Source organism: Cyanistes caeruleus, unplaced genomic scaffold (genome assembly GCF_971803275.1).
Source record: "Cyanistes caeruleus unplaced genomic scaffold, bCyaCae1.hap1.1 HAP1_SCAFFOLD_78, whole genome shotgun sequence".
Taxonomy (NCBI): Eukaryota; Metazoa; Chordata; class Aves; order Passeriformes; family Paridae; genus Cyanistes; species Cyanistes caeruleus.
In genome coordinates, this window is record NW_028255889.1 from 50,602 (window position 1) to 73,600 (window position 22,999).

The 22,999-nt window shown below is 51.8% G+C and overlaps 1 protein-coding gene and 1 long non-coding RNA gene across 2 annotated transcripts in view; both read left to right on the forward strand.

Annotated features, from left to right (window-relative positions):
- LOC147646781 (uncharacterized) overlaps nucleotides 1-22,999 on the forward strand; it is a 405,151-nt gene that overhangs the window by 35,929 nt on the left and 346,223 nt on the right. Inside the window, 1 exon segment of the mRNA XM_086872942.1 lies at nucleotides 12,514-13,044. Coding sequence (XP_086729068.1) covers nucleotides 12,514-13,044 — 531 coding nt within the window.
- On the forward strand, nucleotides 5,967-6,657 carry LOC147646783 (uncharacterized). The gene is made up of 2 exons (XR_015281789.1): nucleotides 5,967-6,045; nucleotides 6,336-6,657. It is a non-coding gene; the product is annotated as an uncharacterized LOC147646783 (long non-coding RNA).

Genomic DNA, 22,999 nt, shown 5'->3' on the forward strand with positions numbered 1-22,999 from the left:
ACGTAAAACGAGTTTCTGAAAACACTGCCTAAAGTAATCATCAGAAGTATATGCTGATGTAAGCCTGGAGTTCACAAGCCTTGACTGTTTACATGGTTTCTAAAACCTCATGTGACTGCTCAGTGTTGTTCAAACACTTGTCAAACTCAGAGGTGCTTGATGCTGTCACCATTTCCTGGGAGAAGCTGTCCCAGTGGCTGACCATGCTCTGGGTGAAAAACCTTTTCCTAATATTCAAATACAACCTGCCCTGAGCCAGCTGCCTACCCTTTTCTTGACTCCTGTCACTGGTCACAAGCGTGAAGAGATCTGCACCTGCCCCTGTGATTCCTCTCAGGAGGATGCTGAAGACCCCAAAGACTCTCTTTAGTCTCCTCTTCTCTGGGCTCAACTAAGTGACCTCAGCTGCACCAAGGCCTTCCCCTCCATACCCTGTCCCATCCTTGCTGCCCTCCTTTGCATTCTGTCTAATGGCTTGATAGCTTTTGATATTGTGCTGCCCAAAACTGCACCTCTCTGCTTTCAGTGCTTCTCCTGGCTGCTCCTTCAGGCTGCTGGCACCATCAGCAGAGACACAGAACAGCTTCTCCTGCCAGAGTTAGCCCTATCATCTGCACTTCCCCACATGTCTGCCTTGATGTTCACTGGGGACCTCCCTGGCAGGTTCAAAAGCTAAACTTGAACATTTTTCACATGCTTGCTTAACATATTTATTCACTTACATGAGGCGTATTTCTGCTGAAACTACAAACTTCTATTCTTACTTCAAGTCTGTGCAACTTTATAGTTCTAAAGCTTCAAGCCTTCTCCAAGGTCTCAGGTCAAACTTTGCATCCATCTCTATCTTGGAGCCTGTATGCTCAAGGCCTTGAAAGCTTTCTATGCCTGCATTCCCCACATCTGCCTGTGTCACAGCGTGTGCGGGTTTAGGATGGTCACCAGACAGGACGTGTCCAAAGGAGGCCGTGCCAGCTTCTGTGCAAGGCCCCGTGCCCTTCCTGCTGCAGCTGTGTCGGCAGCCCTGGGGCTCCTTCTGCTGCCCTGAGCCCGCAGAGCAGGGCAGCGTTTGCTGATGGTTTGAGCTGTTCCTAAAGATCCTGTCAGGTGGCCTTAGACATTTGGAGTGAGGGATTCCTTCCAACTGGGCCAATTTGGGGGGGCTGGGGGTGGCCTGAGGGCAGGTGGCCGTGTGTGCAAGGGCCCTTTGTGACATGGTGCAGCATGGTCACCATGGCATGGAACAGGACAGGGTGTCAAAGGGCCCATGTGACATGTGGTGACATAGGAGCTGGTGGTGACACGGCCACACCACAGTGCTTGGTGCATGCGACGGGACAGGACACACCAGAGCAGTGCTGTGAGGAGCCCATGCACAGCACACTCGCTTCTGTCTGACCCGGAGTTTTTCTGAAGTGTTATTCCTACACGTGACCTCGAGTCCAGACCTCTGTCCTTGACGAGGAGCCTCCTGTCCTTGTGGCAGGAGGCCTCGACACCCAAAAGCAGGACTTGTCCTGTGGTCTTGCCAGGACTTCAGTCTTGCAGGTGCCTTCCAGCCACAACTGCAGCACCTGTCGACGTGAAGCTGTTGCAAGGCATCGCTCCTGCAAGTAGCCATAAATCCAATCACTGGCATGGAGCAGAGAGCCCTGAGAGCACCCAAACTGGCCTGGGTGGAGGAGGAAGAAGAAGGAGGCCCTGGAGCTTCCCCAGCACAGACTAAAGAGGTGCAGCAGTTCCAGCTGCTACAGGAGGGTGAGTGGCAGAGCTGAGCCACAAGGCTGGGGCCTGCATCCACCTGGGTCGTGTCCCATCCCATCCCATCCCATCCCATCCCATCCCATCCCATCCCATCCCATCCCATCCTCTGGGGACACACCCATGGACAGGACCAGAGAAGGGCCAAGGCTGTGCCTTGCCAGAGGCTCTGCTGCATTAACCGGGGGCATCCCAGAGCTGTCCCTGCCTGGGGAGAGCACGGCTGGGCTGTGTTCTCTGGCCTCTCCTGCAGACCCTCAGCTCTGGCTGCTCTTTGCCAGATGCAGCCATGGACCAGACTCAAGAGCAGGACCCCGCCTGTGGCCTCATCTCCAGAACAGCGCAGGTACCTGCAGCCATCCCCACCTGGGCTGGGCCTGCTGGCACTGCCCAGCCCAGGACCGCGCTTGGAGCACTCCATGCAATATCCCTCTCTTCCCGACCTTCTTTCTCCTGCCTGACTTGCAAATTCATCAAGTGCATTTGGCAAGAAGAGACCAGCATCATGGGCACTGTGTCCATGGAAAACTGTGATGCCTACACCACTGACACCAGTGCTACCATGCTGAAATGGATTTTGGAGAAGGCTCTTTCCAGTCCAAAGCAAGTAAGCAGCCTGTGGCCAGGGTTTGATCCTCCAGGAATTGCTTGGCCTCCCAAGCCATGCCTGCTGCTCACTCTAAGCCTTGGAGGCCATTGCAGTGTGATGAGAAGGAAAGCACTTCTCTGGGGAAGCTGGGGACATTCCTGACTCCCTCTGACAGCTTTCCAACTCTCCCCACGCCTTCTCCAGGTGCCCGCCATCGTGAGGTGCATCCACCAGGTGCTCATGACCAATGAATCTGCTGAGCACAGGCTGGAGAGGACCCTGCTGGATCTCACCGAGGCACAGCCCGACGATGTGGTCATTACTCTCCTGCGTGTGGCCCCAACGTGTGACAGGTATGGGGCCCACCTGTCCAGAGGGCTCACGGCTCCCCAGCCCATTGCCCTGTACAACCTGGCCCAGGTGGGTCACCAACAGAGAGTTCCAGGGCCCTCTGGCTGCTCCCTTTCCCAGCCCTGGCATGTCAGCCCCTGAGCCTGCTGCCATGCTGCCACCCTGCCCCTCAGCAGCTTGTCCCCACAGGCCTGGGCTGCCTGGCTGCTGCTGCTGCTGCTGCTGCTGCTGGGCAGTGGGCAGAGGCAGAGCCGGCAGCCAGCTCAGCTCCCTGCTGCTACCCAGGCCATGGGGATGTGTCTGAGACCCTGTGCCTGACATGGAGCTCTGACCCCGCAGAGCTGCAATGACCATATGGAAGAGGATCTTGTGCTCGCCCAGGACTGCACAGAGGGCACTCCTGATACTCCTGGATGTGCTGGGGGACTGGCCAGAGCACAGCAGGTGCACCTCGGATTGGAAGACCACGGGTGTCTTTGCCCTGGCTGTGAGTTTCTGGAACTGGCCTGCACTCACCCCAAGGCTGCCTCTCCAGCAGCTCTGCACCCTCCTTCCCCCACTGCATCTCCCTGCCGCAGGCACTGGGCTGAAACCAGGTCTAGGGACAGCTTCAGGGCCACCAGGCCAGGTTCTCTCCCTGCGTCTTCCCCGGCCTCTCCCTGCCACACTCAGGCCCTGCTACACGGACACCTGGACACTGAGCCCTGTCTCAGGCTGCTTTATCCTCTGCAGGCAACTGTGGTGATGTGGAAGATCCTCCAGGTGCCCTGCTGGCCAGAAGCTTTAACAGTGTATTTCCCCCAGCTCTTTGTGCATCTGCTCCTCCAAGTGTTCTTCAGCACAGAACAGATGCCAGAGGAGGGCTGGAACTTCTGGAAGAGATGCCAGGAAGAACACGGCTTTGCCACCAGCCCCAACAGGTGCTCCATCCCAGTCCTCCTGCCCCTGCCACATCTCAAGGGCAGAAGCCAGTGCTCCCAGCATGACCTGGACTTTGCTGTGCACACAGGTTTGCAGTGCAGACCCTCAAGTTTCTCCTCTGCCAAATGCACCATGAGGAAGTGGTGCTGTCAATGGAATGCAAGTGTGGCTGGGACACGCTGCTGTGTGCTGACACCCACCACTGTGCCGTGGGTCTGCTGGCCAGGTGAGACCCCCTTCTCCCCACTGCCTCTGACATTTCTGCCCTGGGCTCAGGACCTGGCCCAACACAGTACCCATGCTTGTGGGCCAGAGGGCCTTGTTAGCAAGGGATGGCCAAGCAGACTGGGAAAAGGCTGGGAGAGGAAAGAGCCCACAAGGAGCTGCCTCCCAAGGAGCCCATGTCCACTCACATCCTTGGGGAGAAAGACCAGGCCCATGGGAGTGAGTCCCCTGGCAGAGATTTGCTCAGGGTCCTGGTCCCATTTTTACCCTGCCAGGGAGATGCGCCACGCTTCTCTAGGGTTGTGTTCCAGAATTGCATTGCACTTCCTCTGGCTGCTCAGCACACAAGAGCCACGCTGGAATCTGCCTGCCCTGGCATTCCTTGTGGAGGTGAGCCTGATGGCCAGCACTACCTCCCTGAGCTGCCTGCCAGCTCTCTGCCCTCTCATAGCCACAGCTTCCTGGGACGCTGCCCGTGCCCTGTGCTGCTGCCTGGGCCCGGCCCTGTGCGGTTCCAGGCTTCTGCCGGCTGGCTTCCCTGTCACTGCCCTGTGCCTTTCAGATCCCAGAGTACCTGGACTCCAGTGAATGCAGTGACAGTGTTGTGCAGGTCTCCTCAAGGTGCCTGCAGAGCGAGTGCAGGGAGAGGCGTCACCTGCACCCTTCTCAGGTTCATTGACCATCCCTCCATGGTGAGAAGGGGACAGTGGCTGAAGCTGGGGAATGCAGTCACTTGGGCTTGGCTGGGCTTGGAGCTCTGAGGCAGCTGCTCCCAGCTCTCCTGACTCCTGCTTCAGCTGCCCCAGTGCTTCGGGACTGGCCTTTGCACTCTGGGGTCTGCCACAGCAGCAAGCTGCGATTTCACACACTTGTGTTCCACACAGGCGAAAAAAATGTGGAGCCTGACTGAAACACTCATGGAGCTACTTCAGGACAAGGATGCAGACATAATTGGGATGTCACTCATCATACTCAGCTTCATATTCACCTACAAATACATCGTGGTACCCAGCCCCATTGCCCTGCAGCTGGCTGAGGCGCTCCTGCCGCTCTTTGACCACGTAAGGCTCTGTGCCCTCAGCCACGGGCACTGAGTGCTGCCCAGACACTTTGTACTCTGTGGATTTTCAGGCCTGTGCCAACGTGAGCCTGGAGCACAAAATGCTAGCATCATTTTTCCTTCCTTTCTTACAGGAGAATAGCCAGGCCCAGCTGCTCTCTATAGGGCTCTTCCGAGGTACGATGGACTTTTTGGGAAGGGGAAAAAGTCCTCTGGAGATGCCTGTGCGCCAGAGCCTCCTGCCCCTGTTCTTCCATTGCCATGATGAGAACCAGCGTGTGGCAGAGGTGAGGATTCGTGGGCTGCTGGTGTTGCTCTGGGAGGGAGCTGGGCTGCCTCCTGCCCTGGTGCCTTGCCGGCCGCAGCCTCCTCCAGGCCTTGGCACAGGGACGCGGCTCCTGTGCCCTGGGCTGTGGGGCCAACTTTGGGTCTCTGCTGCTCTCCAGGCCTCCCTGGAAACGCTGCATTGTGCAGCCAAGTTCCTGAAGAGGAGGGATCTCCAGAAGCTGGAACAGGAGAACCTGTGGATGTTGGGCAATATCCTGGTAAGGGTGGCCTGCAAGCCCCAGCCTCAGGCTGGAGAAGCCCCCTGCCCCCGGTGCCCAGTGTGTGGGGCTGGCCGGGCCTCAGGGCTGGGCGGGCACGGGAGGCCGGGGCTGGGGCACAGCCGGAGCCAACCCTTCCCTCCTGCCGCTCTCTGCAGCTGGCACAGGACAGGAGCCGAGCGGCCGAGCACCTGCGCCGGGCCCTGCCGTACCTGCAGAGCCCACAGGAGTCCCTGCGAGCGGCGGCCATCAGGTTCATCGGTGAGCCACGAACCCGGGCTCCCTCCCCGCCCCGCCGCAGCTCGGGCCCAGCCGCGGCTGCTGCCCCGGCAGCGGCACCCGGGCCCGGCGCCCTGGAGCCCCGGCTGCCCTCGGGGCTGCTGCCGGCCTCTGGCTGCCGTGTCCTTGGGCTGAGTCAGGATGCGGCAAGGGCCCGGGCTGAGCCCTGCCGGGGGCGGGAGGGCGTGTGGCCCCAGGGCTGGCAGCGCCGCTGGCAGGGAGCTGTGCCGCTGGGGCCCTGACAGGCTCTGTGTTCCCAGGGATGTCCGGGCGGCTCCTGAGGGGGCAGCAGGCAGAGCTGCAGCTCATCTCCGAAGGTGAGTGAGGGCAGCGGGCTGACAGTGGCGGCTGGCGGGGGGAGCTGCAAGCCCTGACCCGGCTGCGGGGGGCTCTGCTCCCTGTGCGGATGAGGGGCGGCGTGGGCAGAGCACACCGAGATTTCAGGGGTACGTGGGGCATTCGTGGTCAGCAGCTTCGGGCTGATCCCCTTGGTCCCTGCTCCCTGCTGGCCATGGCAAGAGCCGGCTGGGATGGCCCTGGCACGGGGCTCTCGTTGGGTCACCGCAGGTCTGGGATCTAACCGTGGCTCTGTTGCTCTCTCTTCCAGCCCTTGAAGCCATGGCAGGTGACATCAGCCTTGAGGAGGGAAGCCTGGCCAGTGAAACCCTGGACCTTCTCAGGGCAGGAGACCGTGCTCCAATGTCCGTGTTCCTGAGGCTGAGAGATCAGCTCCACAGGGCATGGAGGTCACGGCCTCGTCCATGGGGCTGTGCCTGGCTATGCTGCTGGAGCTCCACTGAGACGTGATCTGGGAGGCTCTGTCTACTGTGGCCGCCTGATCCAGCAGGCATTTTCTATTTATTTCCAGTCTGTCCTTTTTGTGTTTTCAGTTTTCTGTAGTGTTTAAATATAGGATGTGTTCTAAGAAACAGACTGCAAGACTGTTCTTTTGCTGCCCAGAGTCTGCAGGGCATAGGGGAAGAGGGGGAAGAGGGTGCTTGTGCTCAGCAAGCTGCCCAGGTGTGCAGTGGTGCAGGGAAAATGGCCAGAAGCCCATTGGCCTTTGGTGGTTGTGCTGAAGGCACAAGCCCTGTCCCCGCCAGGCAGCGCCGTCTGTGTCCTCCTGCCCGTGTGGTGCTGGCTGGATTGCTGAGGGCTCCCAGGTGCGTCTTGCTCCAGCTCCATGAGCAGCCCCCAGGCGTGATTTGCCTTGTTCCTGACAGTCGGCTGCTCTGGTGCTTCCCCAGAGCTCCAAATTGGAGCAGGTTTATCTGAGGGGGGTGAGAATGCCAGGATGTGCCAGGACCAGAGCCCTGGGGTTTCCAAGGAAGAAACCATCAATCCCCTTTTCCAGGAGATTCCAACCCTCTGAATCACACCTGGGATAGAGATCAGCAGAATGGCTAGAGTACTTAAGACTGGAATGCTGGAAATAAAATCTGGTCTTTAATGAACCCCATTTCCTGATGGGAAATAATCCAGGAATTCAGTTCCTGGAATTGGAAAAAGAAGGAAATGGTTTTTTTGGGAGGTGCGATTGGTCCTCCTGGACAGGGGATTTCCCTAATCCATCCTTCCTGATTGAGGAATGGAAGTTTGTGGGATGAGCCAGGATTAACAGACCCCTCCCTCAGGTGTGTGATCCAGGATTTTTCTGCTTTTTCCCAGCCCAGGTTAGCCATGTGCAGCATTCCAGAGGGATGGAGCTATCATGTTTGTAATCCATGATTTTCCCATTTTTTCCCCAGTTGTTCCCAGTCCAGGTGAGCCGTGTGCAGCCTTCCAAAGGGATTGGTTCAAACCAGGAAGGATTTTATTTCCCATGGGAATAAACCTGGGCTCCAAAACACTCCCAGAATGGCAAAATCATAATTTTAGCAGTTTTTTCCAGCTCCACATTGCAGGAATTCATGGATCTGCTGATGGTGATAGTGGATGCTCATCCCAAATAATCTGCCTGTTTGTCTAGGAACACTCCAGTGATGGTGCTGATACAAGTTGTGCTGATTCAGTCTGCTGAGATTTGTGGGGATTTTTTTTGTGTGATTTCAGGGGTCTGGGAGGAGCGGGGGGGGAGGGGGGGAGGGCAGGACACAATCTGGATCTGGAAAAATACCGGATAGTGCAGGGAATGAGGAAATTGTCGTGGAAACAAGCACAAAGGAACTGGGAAAAGAAGAATTTTTAAGAAGGGATAAAAAGGATAACATTCCAACCAAATGCACTGGATGCATATGGATGCTGAAAGCAGGCAGGGAGCACAGAACGTGTGTGGAACTGAGTCACACAGGCTTCTCTCTCTAGCCTGGGAAAGCATAAGAAGGAATCCCAACAGTCCTTGTTAAAGGACACCAATTGGCAGGTGTTGTTTAGTCGAGGGCTGGTGTTCCACTTAACCAATGATGGTGATGTGTATCTTTAATGAGCAATGGGAGTTTTACCTCTCAGACCTTCTCAACCATGTGTATAAAAGTAGATTAAGAATAATAAACTTTGCTCTCTTGGACAACGCAGCCAAGGGAGTCAGTGTCGTACTCCTCGCCGTTCCTAATACAGTGCGAGAGAAAAGAATAACTTGGAGGTGGAATAGGAGAAATTCCAACACAACAGGTTACCAAGGCCTGGGAGAGCCCAAATTTTTCATTTTATTTGGGAAATTTTTTGGTCTTTATCAATGTTATTGCATTTTTTTCCCCAAGAAAACCCCACTTTTCCTTTCTGATGGGACTGGCAGACGCCTCCTGTTCTTGTAGTTCTGATTTTGCCCATCCTCATTCCCAAAAGTTTTTCGAAACTTCTGTAAAATGATGAAAATGATGATGGACTGTGGCCTTTTTTCTTTCTCCTTACTTGTGATGCAATTGCAGTGAAAAGAAGAAAAACACTGATAAGAAATGGTAAAAAAAAAAGATAAAAAGATCAGCATTTTACCATGTATCAATGTCTGGCTATTTCTTTTAAAGCTTTGTTTGGCTAGTGGTCTTTTTGCTATAAAATAGAATTATATGAAGCCCTGAGTAGTTTAAAAAAGGAGAGAAAAAAAGTAAATGAAAATTTTAAATTTGGCTTCTTTTTTACAGAAGCAATCCTTTTAGACCATGAAAAAAAATTTCCACAAAAAAAATAATAGAAGAAATAATCATAATCATAATAGTGTTAGTAAAACATTGTCAGTATTCTGAATATTTCTTCTTTGTAGTTTTTTGGGGACTAAAAGTTTGCAACTTTATTTTGCTATTTAAAAGACCTTATTTTCTCATGTATTATTCTGGAGAAGAAAACTGCTTTGCTTTTTTTGATTTTTAATTTTTATTCCTTTGAGTTGTCAGCAGTTTTCCTCGTTGAAAATTAAAAAAAATAGAGGGATAAAGAGATAAGGGGAAAAAAGAAATAAAAAAGATTAAAATAAAGGAAAAATCTCTTGAAAATATAAAAACTAAACAAAAAATTCAGTTACACTGTTTCTAGTGTGTGACAGAGTGCCTTGATTTTTCCATGGTGCTTGGTGCTTTCCGGACTTGTAGAGTTGTCTGGACACGATGTTGAGCTTGACAGAGATTCCACAGCTGCTGGAGCCATTCCCAGTTTTCCTTCCCACCTGTAGTTTTTGATACCGTCATGTACACGACCATTTTTTCACAGTAGTTGTGCCATTTTTCATATTCCTGATGCCCGGAATGCTTTTATTCCATTGAAATTTGTTTCAGCAGCTGGAAGATTTGAAATTCCCAATGCCCAGAATGTGTTATTCCCTAGAAATTAGGAAGGGGAGCTGGAGGATCTGAAATTCCCAATGCCTGGAATGCTGTTATTCTACAGTGTTGAAGTCTGGAATACAGAGTGTGTGCCCTTGTTTCTGATACTTAGTTATAAGATCCAGAAAAACACTGAATTTCATATAACATGAAATTCATGAGCATGTTTTCATAGTGATACATGAAAACAAATGTTGAAGTTAGATGGAAAAAGCTGAAAGTGTAAGTGTGTAGATTAGAAAGTTCTTTTAAATCACTGGGTGAAAAAGTAAGTTTAGAGAACAAGAGACAAGATGGAGGATTTAGGGTGTTGTCTCTTGTCCCTTCTTCTTTCTTCTTCATCTTCTTCTCCTAGAGGTTTTTGGGTAGTAGTAAGTGATTGGACAGAGAATGCCGCAGTGCATCACAGAGGTGATAGGTCATTGGGTCATTAAGAAAAATAATATATGTGTCTACTCTTAACTGGGTAAAAATAGGTATAAAGATAAAAGAACTGCGTATTTCGGGGTCATTTTGTGCATCAGACACGAAGTGTGCCACAAGGCCTTGTTTGTACCATCAGAAGAAAGAAATGTACCATATTGCAAAGATTAACCTTGTGTAGCCAGCCTGGAGAGACCTGTTAAGTTTTGTGATGACCTTTTAATAAACACAAGAAACAAGATTCTAACGAGCTTGGGAGTTTTCTTCAAATCATAAGAACTGAGATAAGCAGGGCTCCCCACGAGGGAGGATCCCAAAAGAATTCAGTCCAAAGGAGGCTGAGAAATCCAAGAATAAAAAGAAAAATACAGAAGAGATGCAGCAGAAACAGAAACAGAAACAGAAAAAGGATATTTATAGAAAAGTTACACACAGGAATTTGGGAGGAGAGCTGGAGGACCTCAAATTGCCAATTCTTGGAATGGTGCTATTCCATGAGAATTTTGTGGGAATTTGGGAGGGGAAATAAAGGATTTGAAATTCCTGATGTCTAGAATGCCATCATTCCAAGAGAATGTAGGTGCAGAACTGGAGGATTGCAAATGGCCAGTACTTGGAATGCCGTTATTCCATAGGAATTGGGTGGGAATTTGGAAACGGAACGGGAAGATTCAAATTTCCTGATGCTCGGATTGCCGTTATTCTATGGGAATTTGGGAGGGGGGATGGAAGATTTGAAATTCCTGAAGCTTGGAATGCTGTTAATCCATAGGAATTTGGGAGTGGAAATGGAGGATTCCAAATTCCCAATGTGTGTAATGCTGTTATTCCATGGGAATTTCAGGAGGGAAGCAGGAGAATTCTTAATTCCTGACACCCAGAATGCCATTATTCCATGGGAATTTGAGAGGGGAGGTGGAGGAGTCAAAAATCCTGATGCCTGGAATGCCATTATTTCATGGGAATATGGGAAGGGAACAGGAAGATTTCTAATTCATGACGCCTGGAATGCTGTTATTCCATGGGAATTTGGTGGGAATCTAACAGTGCATATAAAGGATTCCAAATTCTCAATTTCCAGAATTCTGTAATTCTATCTTTTTGGTGGGAATTGGGAAGGAGGGCTGGAAATTTTTTAAATTCTTGATACCCAGAATGCCATTATTCCACAGGAATCTGTGAGGGGAGCTGGAGGATTCCAAATTCTCAATGCCTGGAATGCCGTTATTCCATGGTTTCCATGTGCTGCCCAGCAAATCCAACCCCCGAGCTTCAAATCCAACTTTTGACTTTCAAATCAAACATTTGACCACATAAACCATCTTGGAATTCAAGTCCAACCTCGACCATCAAATTTAACCTTAAAACACCTGGGATGGGATGGGATGGGATGGGATGGGATGGGATGGGATGGGATGGGATGGGATGGGATGGGATGGGATGGGATTGATAGGACCAAGCTGCTTTTTTTTTTTCCCAGAATGCAAGAAAGACAGTCAGAAAAGCAGAAGGAAACATAACAGTATCTCTGTACAACTGAATTGTCCTGGGAAACTCAGAAATTGATGGTGTTCTGGTGCTACTGCCAATCCCTTCCATGGAAAAAATTAATTCCAGGAAGGAGCAACATCATCTGACAGATGCCCAGAGTTGCCAGCAGTTGCTCCAGGAGCTCCTGCCATCAGCCCCTGCAGGAAGGAGCCCAGCCCCCAATGCACTTGGTCTTTGACTGCCCTCTGGCACAGAAGCCCCTCAGGGGCACAGGTGTCTGGGGCAGAAGATGGGCACCAGCAGTGCCAGGGCTCGGGGGGTGGCAGGTCTGCTTCAGTGGGGACTCTGCCACACCTGCTGATTTCAGTGCTGGCTGGGCCCCAGGGCTCAGAACAGCATTTGTGCCCTGGCCCACACGTTCCATGTCTGTGTCACAGCCTGTGCGGGTTTAGGATGGTCACCAGACAGGACGTGTCCCAAGGAGGCTGTGCCAGCTTCTGTGCAAGGCCCTGTGCCCTTCCTGCTGCGGCTGTGCCGGCAGCCCTGGGGCTCCTTCTGCTGCCCTGAGCCCGCAGAGCAGGGCAGCATTTGCTGATGGTTTGAGGCATTCCTAAATATCCTGTTGGGCTCATTCAATGTGTTCATTCCTTGTTTTCTCACAAACCAGAATTTCTCATTCCCAAACCTTGTCCAGATGGAGAAGGAGGCTGTGAGGAAGAGGAAGATGCCCCAAAACACCCAGGCAGGTGAGGAGGAAGTCAGTGCCCTTTTCCCCCTCTCTCCTGCTCCATCTCCCAACCCAGCCCGGCCCCCGGCTGCAGGACAACCCCGCTGCTGACGCTGTCCTGCCGGGGATGCACTGGGGGGGTCTCCTTCCCCTACCCTCTGGCACAGAGGCAAATCCTATCCTCTCCTTGTCCTTCCTCCCCCAGACAAGGAGCTGAGGATGGAGACCAGAAAGGACAAATCCCCATGGCAGAACCTCATAGACGAGGCTGTTTTGAGTGGCTCCAGAGTGCAAGAAAAAGCCCTGGAGATCCTGCAAGAAGAGGGGCTCCAAACCCCTTTTCCTCTGAGGAGGAAAGACCCACCCTCTGACAGGATGGCAGCCAGAAATACAGGTGGGGCTCTGAGCTGGTGGTCCATGAGCAGCTTCAGGATGGGGAGAAGCCCTACGAGTGCTTGGAATGTGGGAAGAGCTTCAGCCAGAGCAAGAGCCTGATTTGCCACCAGATGATCCACACTGGGGAATGGCCCTATGAGTGTAGGGAATATGGGAAGGGCTTCAGCTGCAAATCCAATCTCATCATCCACCAGCGCATCCACACTGGGGAGAGGCCCTACGAGTGTCCCCAGTGTGGGAAGAGGTTCCAAAGTGGCTCAGATCTCCTCCAGCACCAATGGATTCACACAGAGGAGGGGCCCTTCCGCTGCCCCGACTGAAGGAAGGGCTTCAAGGACAAATCCACCCTCATCACCCACCGGCACATCCACACTGGGGAGAGGCCCTACAAGTGTGGGGAATGTGGGAACAGCTTCAGCTGGAGGTCCCAAATGACCATTCACCAGATGATCCACACAGGGGAGAGGCCCTACGTGTGTCCTGAGTGTGGGAAGAGCTTCTCAGACAGCTCTCACTTGACCAAACCCCAATGGAGGCACCACTAAGGGAAGCCCTGCAAATGCCCCAAGTGCAGGAACAGCTTTGTGCACTGCTCCAGCTTCATCCCCCCTTGGAGGAACCACACTGGGAAGACACCTGGTGATCCATGTTCCCTGTGATCCACACCTGTACCTCTTCCTGCCCATGGCAATATCATGATTTTGCATTGTGGAATGTGAGGGTCTGACCATGGCCCTGTCATTAGATTCAATCCTATCTCAGATCATTGCCAGGGGCAGGAAAAGGACTCGCTCTCTCTCTTCCAGGCATGAGAAAATACGTGGCCAGGAAGAGCCAGTTGCTGGTGTTGTAGTTTTCCCTGTAAATAGTTTGTCTTATCCCTCCTGTTACCAAAATTGTTTCTGTTCCTGTTTGTTCCTTATCTCGTTGCTGTTCCCAGCAAATTGTTCTTATCCCAACCCGGGATCTTTGCCTTTTGTGCTTTCCACAGGAGTTGGGATGGAAGCGAGTGGCAGTGCAGTTTTAGCTGGAGCAGGAAATTGGGGAATCCCATTCCTGAAGCTCAGCCTGTGGAAACCGAGCATCCCAGCTGGTGCCAGGCCTGGTTGCTGTGGCAGCAGTCTTGGGAGCGGGTCCCTGGCTGGGGGCTGCAGGAACCTCTTCCCTCTGGTGCCCAGGGACAGGAGTGGAGGGAGCAGCTGGAGCTGAGCCGGGCAGGTTTAAGCTAGATGTGAGGAAAAGGTTTTTCCCCCGAGGCTGCTGGGGCACTGAACAGGCTCCTCAGGGCGGGCTCCCAGCTCCAGGGCTGTCTGAGCTCCAGCAGCACTTGGCCAGTGCTGCCAGGCCCAGGCTGGGATTGTTGGGGTGTCCTGTGCAGGGCCAGCAGTTGGACTGGAGGATCCCCATGGGTCCCTCCAACTCAGCCAATTCTGTGGCTCTGTGATCCCATGAGCCAGGGGATGGGACTGCAAATGGTTGCCATGGCAATGGGCTCTGGCTCCAGGCCTGAGCTGGTGTCCACGGCAACAACTGAGGCATGGGGTCTTCATGGAGCTGCCAAGGGACTGACCATAGCAACAGGGGACTGTGATGGTTGCCATGGAAACAGACCATAGCTACAGGGGACTGCAATGGTTGCCATGGAAACAGACCATAGCAACAGGGGGCAGTGGTCATTTCCATGGAAACAGACCATAGTTGCAGGGGACAGTGATGGTTGCCATAGAAATAAATTATAGCAACAGGGGGCTGTAATGGTAGCCATGGAAAGAGACCAGAGCAACAAGTCCTGGTGATGGTTGCCTACCAAGGATCAGATTTGTTACAGACCCTCAGAGGGGATCCATGGGGCCATTCCCAGAGTCTCCAGGCTGTTCAAGAGCTGCAATGTCACAGGCACAGACAGGGGCTACAGAGAGACCTCCCAGGGCTTTCTGGGGATGCTGAAGAGCCGTGTGGTCAGACACAGTCACAGTAATTCCCTGGTGACATCCCAGGGGACCTTGGGCTGCAAAGGCACCGCTCTGTCACAGGCACTCATGCAGGCTCCACGGTGACATCCCAGGAGTCCCCAGGCTGCCAAAGAGCCGGGATATTACAGACACTCCCAGGGCTTCCTGTCATGGGCAGAGTGGGAGCTTCTGGCAAAAGCTTTATTTCTTTATTGGAGAAACTCCTGCTGAGTCATGTAGTAGAGAAATGACACTCAACAGCCACCATGGATCCTCAAACCTCTCCAGAATGCCTAGACTTTCAAATTCCTTCTAAGCAAAGAGACTGGAATTGGCTGGATCCAATTGCAGCCCCAGACTTTCTCAAAAGGTTTATGTGTACATATTGGACAGGTGGAATTGAACCGTAATGCAGTTTGTCCCACAGGATTAAAAATGGAATACCATCTGTCTGTTGCCGCTGAAGATGAATAGATCACACGGACACAGGTCGAGGTGTGGTGAAAAGAAGAGAGAGTTTATTTTTCCTCCCAGGATTTATAGGCTTCTGACCATGGCCAGGGATTGGATGGTCAGGATAACACTTTCTCACTGCACTGGCCATGAGAGATGCCCATCACAAGACGTGTAACAGAAAGAATGTACACATATCTATGTTTACAGTTACTGTCCTGGGAAAGTACTTAGAAAACTATGTTAGCAAACTCAGAAGCTGAGTTTTCAGAGTGACAAACTCGAATTAAAATAAATAGATGGGCCTTGCTAAAATTAAAGGTAGATAGAGAGGCCTTGCTAAAATAGAGGTAAAGCATTGGCTAACAACTAATTATCAACTTTATGCTTGTTCAGTGGGCTTATAGTGAGAAATAAAGTATCTGGTAAAGAACTTCAAGAACATAAGACAGTTGCAAACCAGAAATTCATTGAAGATATGAAACAAGGAGCCCAGCCAAGGGTCCATTTGTCACTTTGCATTGAAAAGGTAGAAAGGGCAGAACGAGGAAGAGCCATATCCCTTCCTCCCTTCTGTGACCCCTCCTCAGAAAAAGACCACCGACCCATTTCAAGGATCATGCTTAACTGCTTTTTTCCTAAGTAGCATAGGAAGTGAAAAGTTGGTGGGAACTGGGTCATGAATATGTATTTGTATTCAATACTTCTGTAAATAAAAAGCCTGTATTCACCTGTGCTTGGGGCCGTGTGTACTAAGGGGTGACCTGACACATCAGCCCAGTGCTGTGAATAAACATACACTTTTTAATCCTAAAACAGTTAAAGAGTCTTTGTCTGTCTCAGTTGGATATTGATACCAGATCATATCCATATTTTAGTAAATCAGCCTTAAAATGAATCCAAAAATTGCATGTGGAAAAAGGAAAAGAATTTGGGGGTTTGGGAAGAGTAGGATGGATTTTGTTAACAGCTAAGATAGGAAAAAGCACCAACAGAAGGAACAATTGTTTTTGGAACACTCCCATGTGGAGTGACAGAAGAAGGTTATAGTCTTGAGCTCAGATTTGTTTGTGCAAGTGAAACAACAACAACAAGAACAATGATGATAATGATTATAATAATGATGATAATGATAATAATGATAATGATGATAATGATGATAATAATATAACACAATAATATATATTTATATACATAATTAAAAATTGATAATGTGAAATAATGTTGACAGTACTGATTTGTGAGCTTTGGCTGCTCACTGTAACACTAAGCACCCTACAAAAAAGGACTGGCAAAGACCCAAATGTCAGTGGTAAACTTTGTGAATTGTATACAAGGAATAAAGGAAAAAGGGATGAAATTGGCTGTTTTTATAGGGTTTGGTGATACTATGATGCAGAATGCTTTGTCTGTTCCTGTGAAAAGCACACTGATTAAGACTGCTGGGTTTTTCATGTACCAGACTCTCTACAAGCTGCAGGATTGGTTGAACAGGTGAAGGAGTTGTTAAGAGAGCAGTTGATAAAATGAGGAGATGGGAACCTGTCCTGGTGGAGAACCCATCTCCCAGATGTGTTCCATGCCCTTAACAATGGGCCCACTGGGGAAATGGAAACCCGTGGGTGTGCAGGGCTGCACCCAATTTGCAAACACAACCATGGACAGTGAGACTTGGACTGCCTGGGAAATGGTTCTGGGTGTGATGGCCCCTGACAGAGCCACCCCAGAGGCTGCTGGACCTTCATGCACTGGAATTAATTAGGAAAAAGCCAAAGCAAATGAAAGTTAGCAATACAAGAATAGGAATTCAGATTCCTCCAGGACGCTTTGGTTTGGTAACTGCTCACTTGAGCTTGGCCTTGCAAAGTGTTGATGTCATGGGAGGAGGAATTGATGCAGATTATCAAGGAAAAATTAAAGTAAGTCTGTTAAACAATAATGAACAAGATTTTGTTTTCCAACCCCATGGCAGGATAGAACAGTTATTAATATTGCAGTTTTAAAAACAATTGTGAAAGAAGGACATCCACCTCAAATCACCTCTGTTCATGGAGATCAAGAGTTTGGATCCAGCAGTCCTAATAATGGAGCCAGAGTGTGGGTCCAGAGGCCAAATGGCCCTCCAGAGGCAGATGAAGGAACAGCTCTGGGGAAAGACAACACTGTTTGAATCCTGAAACCTGAGCATGAAGAATGGGAATATATCCCTGCAGCCAAGTGTTCTCTGCCACAACAAGCTGATGTTATGGGATATTGTTTTACAGATGCTGCCAGACCAAGTCTCCCTGTTTGTCCCAACGACCCCTATGGAAAATGCTCTGATGCACGGGGCTCCATGTGAAGGCTGATGTGACACTGAGGGACTTCCACACCAATTCCAGCCAGGAGCCTGGGTGCCCATCAGGGACTGGGACCTGGCACTTCTCCAGCCAAAGGGGAGAGGATCCCAATTTCCAGCTCCTGAATCTGAATTCCTATTCTTGTATTGTTAACTTTCATTTGCTTTGGCTTTTTCCTAATTAATTCCAGTGCATGAAGGTCCAGCAGCCTCTGGGGTGGCCCTGTCAGGGGCCATCACACCCAGAACCATTTCCCAGGCAGTCCAAGTCTCACTGTCCATGGTTGTGTTTGCAAATTGGGTGCAGCCCTGCACACCCAGGGGTTTCCATTTCCCCAGAGGGCCCATTGTTAAGGGCATGGAACACATCTGGGAGATGGGCTCTCCACCAGGACAGGTTCCCATCTCCTCATTTTATCAACTGCTCTTTTAACAACTCCTTCACCTGTTCAACCAGTCCTGCAGCTTGTAGAGATTCTGGTACATGAAAAACCCAGCAGTCTTAATCACTGTGCTTTTCACAGGAACAGACAAAGCATTCTGCATCACAACATCACCAAACCCTATAAAAACAGCCAATTTCATCCCTTTTTCCTTTATTCCGTGTATACAATTCACAAAGTTTACCACTGACATTTGGGTCTTTGCCAGTTCTTTTTTGTAGGGTGTTTAGTGTTACAGTGAGCAGCCAAAGCTCATGAATCAGTACTGTCGACATTATTTCACATTATTGATTTTTAGTTATATATATTTATATATATTATTGTGTTGTTATTCTTATTTTTATTGTTATTGTTATTATTTTACTTGGACTAACAAACCTGAGCTCAAGACTAAAACCTTTTTCTGTACCTTCATGTGGGAGCATTCCAAAAACAACTGTTCCTTCCGTTGGTGCTGTTAACAAAATCCATCCTTGTCTTCCCAAACCCACAAGTTCTTTTCCTTTTTCCATATGCAATGTTTGGATGCATTTTAAGACATCCTGCGGTTCAGCCTCTTTTAACCGACTGCCCCACTGCTCGCACGGTGCTCCCACCTCAGCCCCACTCCAGAGCCAGTGAACTCTGGGGAGGGCTTCCCTTCTGGGAATTTCAGATGGGACAGATTCCTTACATTTACATTTAAAAAGTGATATTTTGTTGTGATCTGGCCAGACTTTGCCAATTTGGTTTCACCAGTGGGCAGGGTCAGCACCAAAGGCACCAACACCACCTGAAGGAATCAGTGTCACTTACTGCAGCTCCAAGCAGCAAAGGATCACAAAAGGAGCAGCTCAGCAATGCACCCAATATTCACTGCCAAAGATTGCCTGAAGGCATTAACAAAGATCCAGTTCCCCTCAGACTTTGCCATCCCCAGATCCACCCATCAGCTGGGGAAGCTGTCACAGCCAAGGACTGGAGAGCCACTCCTAGACACTGGGAAATCCTGCAGGTGCCTCCAGCCACAGGTGAGGCTCAACCCCGGCTGTGAGAGAGGGCCCAGGTTTGACAGTGCTGAATAAACAAACTGACAGCACTTCTGCTGTGGGAACATCTGGTTTCATCCTCCTCTTGGGTCCCTACCAAAGCTTGGCCAGACCACAAGGAGGAACCAAGGGAGTTGACTCTGTCCATACACCCCAAACAAGGCCAGATGTCGGATTGAATGGCCTTGTCTGGCTTCTAAACACAGAAAGGTCAATCCATGTTTCATTGATGAGTGGATCCATCTATCACAGTGCTAATGACCATGCATATTTCAGTAATGAGCAGACAGACAGATAACCTCTGGTTGGAAGATTCATCCAGAGGTCATCCTTTGGCTCAGGGCCTGTTGTTCAGGCCTCACTCAGGGCCTGTTGTTCAGACCTTGGCACTTCAGGGACGAGGTTTAGTGCTGGGCTTGACACTGCTGGGTGACTGGCTGGACTGGATGAGCTCAGAGGCCTTTTCCAGCAAAATGGATTCTATAATTGCAGGATTCTATCTGCTGCATTCAGCTAGGTCCATTACTTAGCAGCATTACTTTGGCCCAAAAGCTCCCTCTTGCTCAGCTCTTGTGGCCTGAGGCTTCAGCTCCTTCAGCTCCTGGTGCTGAGCTGCTCACGCTGAACAAGACGACCCAGAGAGAAGAATACAGTTCATCCAATTCCTTCTGGGACACAGAGAGGGGAGGTGTGAAAACAGGAGCATTGTTTGGTGTGGCCTCTTCTCTGCCCTTCACACCTTTCAGGGCTTTGAACTAGCCAAGAGCTTTCTCCAGGAGTTCAATGAAGCAGCTGTTCCTGCTCCCAGGTCTGGCTCTTCCCAGTCTCTGACCTTGACTGCTTTTGTCCCTCTTGCTGTGCCCTCTGCTCCCCCAGGGCTCTGTGGCTGCTGCCCAGGACTGTGGGACTGGCACAGATGAAGGGGTCGAGCCCCTCCTTTCTGTGCCCTTGGAGCTGCCTGGTCACAGCAGCCTTTTCCATCTGGAAGCTCCACATGGGGAGGGAGTCCCCAGCTCTGATCCTGGTGTAACGTGCAGGAGCCCAGGGCTGCCATCTCAAGTCCCTGCTGGCACTGAGGGCTCCCAGGTGCCTCAGGCTGCTGTGACACCGCTGCACAGGGAGGGAAGCATGGCAGAGGCTGCACTGAAAGTCAGCTCCATGTGCTGCTGTTGGCACTGCTGGTGCTGGTGCTGCTGGTGCTGCTGCTGGTACTGGTGGTGGTGCTGGTGCTGCTGGCACTGCTGGTGCTGCTGGTGCTGGTCCTCTTCCTAGTGCTTCTGCTGCTGCTGCTGGTGCTGCCACTGATGCTGCTGCAGATGCTGCTGGTGGTGGTGCTGCGGGTCCTGCTGCTGGTGCTGCTGGCACTGTTGGTGCTGCTGGTGCTGGTGTTGCTTCTGGCACTGCTGGTGCTGCTGGTACTGCTGGTGCTGCTGCTGGTGCTGCTGCTGGTGCTAATACTGCTGGCACTGCTTGTTCTGCTGGTGATGCTGGTGATGCTGGTGCTGCTGGTGCTGCTGCTGCTGCTGCTGCTGGTTTATGCTGGTGCTGGTCCTGTCCCTGGTGGTTCTGCTGCTGCTGCTGCTGCTGCTGCTGCCCCTGTTGCTACTGCTGGTACTGGTGGTGCTGCTGGTGCTGGTGGTGCTGGTGGTGCTGCTGCTGCTGCTGGTGCTGGTTCTGCTGGTACTGCTGGTGCTACTGGTGCTGCTGCTGCTGTTGCTGCTGGTGCTACTGGTGCTGCTGGCGCTGCTGGTGCTGGTCCTGCTTCTGGTGCTGGTGCTGCTGCTGGTCGTGCTGGTGGTGGTACTGCTGCTGGCACTGCTGGTGAAGCTAGTGCTGGTCCTGTCCCTGCTGCTGCTGCTGCTGCTGGTGGTACTGCTGCTGGTGCTGGCGCTGGTGCTCCTGGTGCTGCTGGTGCTGGTGCTTCTGGTACTGCTGCTGCTGCCGGTGCTGGTGCTGCTGCTGGTGCTGTTGCTGGTGCTGCTGGCACTGCTGGTGCTGCTGGTGCTGCTGGCGCTGCTGGCACTGCTGCTGGTGCTGCTGGCACTGGTGGTGGTGCTGGTGCTGGTTCTGCTGGTACTGCTGCTGCTGGTACTGGTGCAGGTGCTGCTGACGCTGCTGCTGACACTGCTTCTGCAGCTGCTGTTGGTGATGGTGCCGCTGGCACTGCTGGTCCTGCTGCTGGTGCTGGTGCTGCTGGTCCTGCTGCTGGTGGTGGTGCTGGTGCTGGTGCTGGTGCTCCTGCTGGTGCAGCTGGTGCTGCTGCTGGCACTGCTGCTGCTGCTACTGCTGGTACTGCTGGTGCTGCTGCTGCTGGTGGTGGTGCTGGTGCTGGTACTGCTGCTGGTTTATGCTGGTGCTGGTCCTGTCCCTGGTGGTTCTGCTGCTGCTGCTGCTGCTGCTGCTGCTGCTGCTGCTGCTGATGCTGCCCCTGTTGCTACTGCTGGTACTGGTGGTGCTGCTGGTGCTGGCGGTGCTGGTGCTGCTGCTGCTGGTGCTGGTGGTGATGCTGTTGGTGCTGCTGCTGCTGGTGCTGGTGGTGATGCTGTTGGTGCTGCTGCTGCTGGTGGTGCTGGTTCTGCTGGTACTGCTGGTTCTACTGGTGCTGCTGTTGCTGCTGCTGCTGCTGGTGCTGCTGCTGGTGCTGCTGGTACTGGTGCTTGTGCTCCTGGTGCTGCTGCTGGCACTGCTGCTGCTGCTGCTGCTGGTGCTGATCCTGCCCCTGGTGCTGCTGCTGCTGCTGGTCCTGCTTCTGGTGCTGCTGCTGCTGCTGCTTGTGCTGGTGGTGGTGGTGGTGCTGCTGGCACTGTTGGTGAAGCTAGTGCTGGTCCTGTCCCTGGTGCTGCTGCTAGTGGTGATGCTGGTGGTGCTGCTGGTGCTGGTGCTGCCACTGATGCTCCTGCTGCTACTGGTGCTGCTGCTGCTGGTACTGGTGCTGCTGCTGTTGCTGCTGGTGCTGCTGCCACTTCTGCGATCATTTTTCCAGCACTGCCCCACACTGAGGGATCAGATCCAGGCACTGCTGCTGCTCCCTCGGGACCAGCCCCACTTTGGTTGTTGCTCTCAGTGCCAGCACAAGCCGTGGCTGGAGCAGCGGGTGCTGACAGTGCCCCAAGGCCAGGGGCTGGAGGGGTCCCTGGGCTGGGGCTGGGAGGGAGCTGCCCCTTGTTCTCCCTGTGCCTCACTCAGAGCTGGGCTGGGCACAAGTGGGGCAGCAGAGCCAACAGGGAGCCTGCGAGTCTCTTCCAGCCGTGCCTGCTCAGAGTTTGGCCTTGGAGCTTCAGGTGGGCAAAGGCAGCTGCTCTGCTCCCTCTGCGTGTGCCCGTGTTCAGCAGTGCTGCTCCATCAGTCTGTGCCCAGCAACGGGGAAAAGCCTCAGCCCTGCAGGGCCAGGAGCTGCTGGGCTCTGCCTGAGCAGCTCAGCCAGCGGGAAGGGAGCTGCTCCACACAGGAACCAGGAGCAAAGGACACTTCTTTTTCATAGCATGATTTCTGTTTTAAGGGGAAAAATGCGGAAAAATAAAAGAAAAAAACTTCTATAAAATGTGAAAGATAAAAACAGAACCCAAGTGTGCAGTGAAAAATCTTCTCTAACTTTGAATTAAGGTGTAATTGGTCTTTTGAAACATAAAACTCAGTTATTTACTTTGTAAATGTGCTGATGGCATGATGCATCTTACCGGCCTCAGGAACCTTTTTGAAAAAGTTTGTGGGGTTGGATTCCAATATTGTTATTTTAAATTGTGGTGAAATTGGAGTGAAGCAAGAAGAAAGTGCTTTGTGCCTTGCCAGCTCCAAGCAGCACTGGGAATCTAAACTCTTTCAAACCCCAAATCCTTTAGAAGATGCCCTTCCTTCTCACCCTGTGAATGAGCTACACATTCCTTTTCAAACATTCAGGGGTTTCTTAAAGATGCAAAGTCCCACTTACAGCTTTTTGCTCTGGTTTGGAAGTGCAGAAGGGCGATTCTTCATCCATCAGCTCCAGACTGCACTGCCTCAGGAACACAGCAGTGGCACTTCTAGAGGAGGAAGAAAGTGCAATTGCACAATTCCAGCCAAAAAGAAAGGAAGAGTGGGACACAGAAAACATCCTGTGCAGATGCAGGCATTCAGCTGGGACTGTGGAGAGTTTGGGTCCTTGCCAATTATATGTGTGTCCCTAACTGCAATCTCTTGGCCTGCAGGAGAGTCTCACTCACCTGCAAAAGCAGAAAGCTCAGGCGGTGTGCTGGGAACGGGCTCGTGTGATGCAAAGCTGTCAGAGC